We start from the raw sequence: 5,580 nt of genomic DNA on the forward strand, positions 1-5,580 counted from the left end.
TCAGTTCATGTAGTATGATCCAGAACTGTATCCACTGCAATTGCTACCGTCACTGTTGTAGCCACTGCTGAAGTCTGTGCTGTGACTGTTGTAGTAGTTACCGCCGCCGATAAAAGCACTGCTACCAGAGTTAATGGTATTGTAACCATGTTGGAAGGTGTTTCCATGCTGAGGATGTTGGAGATCTTTGACAGTGTCGTCGGTGTAGAAACCTTGGTGGTGGAGGGAGAACTGCTCAGGTTGAACGCCATAGCCGCCATATTGTGGCTGCTGGCTGAAGGAGTCGCTGAAAGTGACGTCGTTCATAGGACTCCCTGGACGACTGTCGGAGTCCGAGTCAGACTCGAGGGTGTCCTGAAGGTCGCTGATGTAGTCGATGACGTGTTCGATGAGTTCCTGTCTGGACACCTTGCGATTCTTGGGACACTGAGGCACCATAGCCTTGAGTGTATCGAGGTAGAGGCGCATCTGTGCCTTATCGGATGCCATGCCAGAGTTGGCGGCGAGGGCAGTTGCCATGGCAGTGGCCATTGTTCTATCATAAACGGTGTTCATTCTTATGTTCAGATGATGCGATAAGGGCAGAGGCTGGTAAAAGCTATGGTTCATGTTTACCTGGATGGGATTATATAAGCCAGGTATTCTTGACCACGCCTCTTGTGACGTGGAATGTTTTGATTGGTTTAGTGGGAAACTGTGGCTAATCTTATTAGTTTAATGATCGTTAATGGTTACTTGATTTATCACCTAATATATGATTATTCTTTACCTTCTTGAGAATCACTTAAATAAGAAACTACAAAGTACTTCTAAAGTCGAAAGAAAAGGATACGTACTTGAAATGAAACGCACTTTCCTACCTCCGAGAGTGCTCTTAAACGCTGGATTTCTACCTTTCATTAATATTTCTTCCTTTCATCATTATCCAAGATTTGTTGATCAGTCTTGATCAAGAAGCCTAACACACCTTACATAATTCAAACTTACTAACGATGCCAGCGTGCCATTACGTCAGACACTGCAATTTTACTCCTGATAGATACAGCAAAGGGTAATGTAAAATAAAATATTGCAATATATTTCTTGGATGTTCTTCTAATGTCCTGAAAAATAACATGATATATATACTCAATTGCTCCCCTTAGCTTACATTAAGCAGTAATTAAATTTTAACGCCTGCTTAACATACATTTACACGACCTTTTTCACCACTCACCTAAGTGACGTAATGGTATTTATTGTTAAAATATCAATATTGTTCTTGTGCACTTAAGTGACCGCACTAGGATGTTCAGGGGAACATTTGTTTAAACAATTTGCTCTGGAAAAGCCTTATACTAAGATGATTTCTAAAGGTCATAATAGGTCAACGATTTGTTTATGTTCATACAGTTTATATACACAAGAAATACGATCCGGCAACTATTTGATTTTTGAGCTGAATAATCTGACTTAATAAATATTTTTTATCATTATCAAATTATTATCAAATCTGAATGTCTAAAATGTAATATCTAGTAGATTACATACCATTGCCGCTGTTATCAAATCATATCTTGTATATTTCATTCACATTCATATGTGCTCAAAATCATTGTACCCAAGAGCAATCATAGAACATACCTTTCTACGACATTTAACAATTGCAGCTATTAATATATGCAATGTGAACAAGTTCTACACAAAAGTAAACATTTGTTGACCTAATGTCACCTCTAACGGCCAAAGTGTCAGTATAGGTCCTTACATGGAACATCATTCAAACATGGATTGTGTCAACTACAGTGTTAATGTCGTGATGGTCATGGAACTTTCTTTTTGTCTACTGATAAGCGGAGCACAGTATTACTAATTAGTTAGCGTTAGTAAATTGTAAGTGATATGGGAAATGTCAGTTTGGTAAATACTATATAAAATTCCTTCAAATAAATAATGAACATTTTGTAATAGTAGAGACCTAATCGATACTAGATTTACAATTTTCAAATAGAGATCATAGATATTGGTACTGTGATAATAACATTTTCTCACTTGAAATATGTGTAATTATCAATTAGTGTCTCTATACAATATTTACAAGGCTGATGAGTTAATTCGTGTATTACGGGTGCTGGAGAACATATCGCCACCTGTAACCATGTTGAAAAGCATTCCGTTTGCAGACTGAAGGAGTCACTGAAACAGACGACGCTCATAGAACGCTCTTTAAGACTGCCAGGCTGAAGGTTTTCCTTGCGATTCTCGAGACACTGAGGCACCATAGCCTTTAGTGCATCGAGTTAGAGGCGGATGTATGCCTTGTCATTGTCTAAATTGTCAGTCGTGACATCGTATCAAACAGATGTATTGTATACTAATTATTTTGCAACAAATTATATATGTATTAAGAATAACCATTGTAATTTATGAAATAAAGTTTTTGAATTTGAATTTGTCGGAGGCCATGTTGGAGTTGGCGGTAAGGACAGCTACCTTAGCGGTGACTATTCTTCCATTATAAACAATGTTATTTTTTCTGTCTACGAAGAGTTGAGGGTAAAATTGATGATAACAGAGATAAAGGAATGGCTTTTATATACCTGAGTGTAGTCATATAAGCCTTGGGTCAAGAAAATGACAATGCCTTCTATGATACGGAAAGTTCTGATTGACTTCAAGCAAAGCTACTGTTGATATGATTAGGTCGTGATATATCGGAACTGGAAATCTAATAAGAATTTTGTTATTTTGTCTTTCATTGTTTATTCCTTTTCTTATGATTCACTTAACAAATGGGTAAATTAAGTACAATTAAAGTTGAGAGAAAGAAAGGTCAAGTAGCGGTCTTATTTTACCTATTTATTCACCTGACCCACTCAATGCAGTCACTCAATTATTAAGGAGTAATATTTGTTCACTTTTGTTGACAAAATCTGCAGCTAAAGTTCATTGAGGTCAATGAGAATCTATCCTTTACTTTAGTCTAAACAATTTTAATTTGTACTCATACTCTTTTTTACTTATTATACTTAAGTAAACATTATACCAAATGATCACATTAAACAATATATATATATGTATATATATATATATATATATATGTATATATATGTATATATATGTATATATATGTATATATATGTATATATATGTATATATATGTATATATATGTATATATATGTATATATATGTATATATATGTATATATATGTATATATATGTATATATATGTATATATATGTATATATATGTATATATATGTATATATATGTATATATATATATATATATATATATATATATATATATATATATATATATATATAATATATATTTATAATACACATACATATGAAATATATCTGTTCTCCATATTGATCCCCATCTTTCTTCTTTACCCTAATTACTGTAGTCACTTGAGGTCAAGGGGCGGGACTTCTATCAAACGTCAAAAAAAAAAGGTACGTAAGACACTGGGGAATTTAAAGGCCAAGAAGGACAGTGCGCTCGTTGCACTGAACACCCAAGGACAAATCAATAACAAGGATTCACGTTATGAATAGTCATAGAAGAACGAAAAATGAAATAGCAAATCAGACAGGTTTGCTAATTTCTTTATATGATGAGTATATATAGCTAATTACGATATTTTGGAATCTACATTTGGGTATTTACTTGAATTACCTATCTTTGATAATGCCATTATATTTTTTTCATTTCTGCCTTTTATCCAATATCCCTTTCCTCATTATTCGCCATTTTTATCACTCCGGGTTAAGCGGTATTATACCTTCTTACTGAGTTCATATAACTTGATGACAATGACACTTGTCGTATGTCATCTCGTCAGGCACCGGGGTAATTAATGGACACAGAAATAACACAAGTACTTATGCTTTTAGATGAAGCAACGAAAAAAGGAAGGAAATATTTCAAAAGCTGTATTAAAAAGATGATTTGCTAATGTTCTGAATAGAGATATGCACGAAATAAATTCTTTATGTGGGGTTACATTAAGATTTTTTTTTACAGACAACGTTTAGCAGAACCTCTCAATATGTAACATAACCCTTCGATTATTTGAAGTACTGGTGTTATGTGTCAAAAATTAATCCTATTTTCAATTCATGAAAGGTAAACAATTAAATGGCAATATTAAGATTAATCTTATAGATAATTAATGTAATAATCTAGGAATGGTTAACACCTGGAATCACTGATGTCAATTTAAAAACATTTTTGGTGCGCATAGAAATTGGTCGCCATTTTTGATAAAAGATCAGACGGTAGTGTTTGAGTTGGTATTTTTACTTCAAATACCCAATTTGAAACACCTGTGCTACGCATTATAATCTCCTTTGTTTACATGTAATCATGGTTGATAAATGGAGAAAAACAGTGGATTGTTATTATTTATTGATATTTTCCATGTATGTTATGTATGTTTCTATCATTTGTTATGTCATTTGCATCCAGAGCTCCTGGAACTGTAGAATCTTCGTAAATTCAATATAAAAAAGTACAATGATGGCCACAGCCGTAACAGTTGCCTTCTACGCCAATTCCGACAAGACGCAAATGCTCTTCTACCTTGACACACTTAGATCCTATATCTGCATAACCTCGAAGTGTCCGGCATTCGTCTAGAGAGTCTTATGAACGACGACAGAACTGCAGTTTTCATTTCAGTACAAGTTTTCGCACTCTTAAAAAACTCATAAGACAATTTGATACATATCTTACACTTTTACATTCGACGACGAAGTCCCTAGATTAAAATAAATTCAGCTGGTAAATGCAATCTACTGATATTGTCATCCCTAGATATCATAATGGGTGTTTGGTTTAGTGGCCGTCTATTTGCATCATAAATATTAAGAAATAACGTTTAGATGTTTCAGCTGATTAATCTACAAGAACCAAAATGCAAATATCTGAATCATTGTTAAGTCTTCATGTAAAAGGATTGCATTTTATGCAGTAACAGTATGTTATTACGATTACTCTTGATTACCTACATAATTTCTATCTTCGTGGCTCTAACTAAAGTAAGAGGCAAACAAGAAATACTTGGTAAGGAATATACACAATAATTCATATAGTTATTTATTCGTGAAAGAATAGTATAGATGGATTACTATTGTACCAAGTGTCTTCATTTGATTTTCATAAATAGTATTTATTAAATACATGAGATTATTCCCCTTATATAACGGGAAGTGCAATTATACCATTGAGGCTTGTCTTCGTTACTGTTTAAAATTGAGATTTGAAAATACTGAGTAGATATGTGTTCACTTTCAATATAAAGAAATAGTTCAATAATAGTAACATGAAATAAACTTTGTTTATGAGTCAGAAAATTGCATTTGACTTCATCAGAAGCTGCAATAAAGAAAAGTGTTTTACTGCATTTTCCTTGTCAGTTTGGCTTTTCAAGGAAAGAACAACATTTGTCATAATCTCATTAGATCGAACAACATTGGATTCCACATCCAGAAAATTTATATTGTGATAATAAGTGCTGTGACTGTTGTAGTAGTTACTACTGCTACCAGAGTTAATGCTATTGTAACCATGTTGGAAAGTGTTTCCATGTTG

The 5,580-nt window shown here is 33.6% G+C and overlaps 1 protein-coding gene across 1 annotated transcript; it reads right to left on the reverse strand.

The window, feature by feature from the left end:
* On the reverse strand, positions 1-555 carry LOC147471243 (uncharacterized). Its single transcript, XM_086540180.1, has one exon. The coding sequence runs from the start codon at positions 553-555 to the stop codon at positions 1-3; it is 555 nt and encodes a 184-aa protein (XP_086396306.1).
* Between the last annotated feature and the right edge of the window lie 5,025 nt (positions 556-5,580).

Source organism: Penaeus japonicus, unplaced genomic scaffold (genome assembly GCF_977035675.1).
Source record: "Penaeus japonicus unplaced genomic scaffold, GWHDUDI00000001_assembly GWHDUDI00000009, whole genome shotgun sequence".
Lineage (NCBI taxonomy): Eukaryota > Metazoa > Arthropoda > Malacostraca > Decapoda > Penaeidae > Penaeus > Penaeus japonicus.

Excerpts from the sequence above, each read along its gene's own strand:
- LOC147471243 (XM_086540180.1), bottom strand. The coding sequence starts at position 555 with ATGAACACCGTTTATGATAGAACAATGGCCACTGCCATGGCAACTGCC.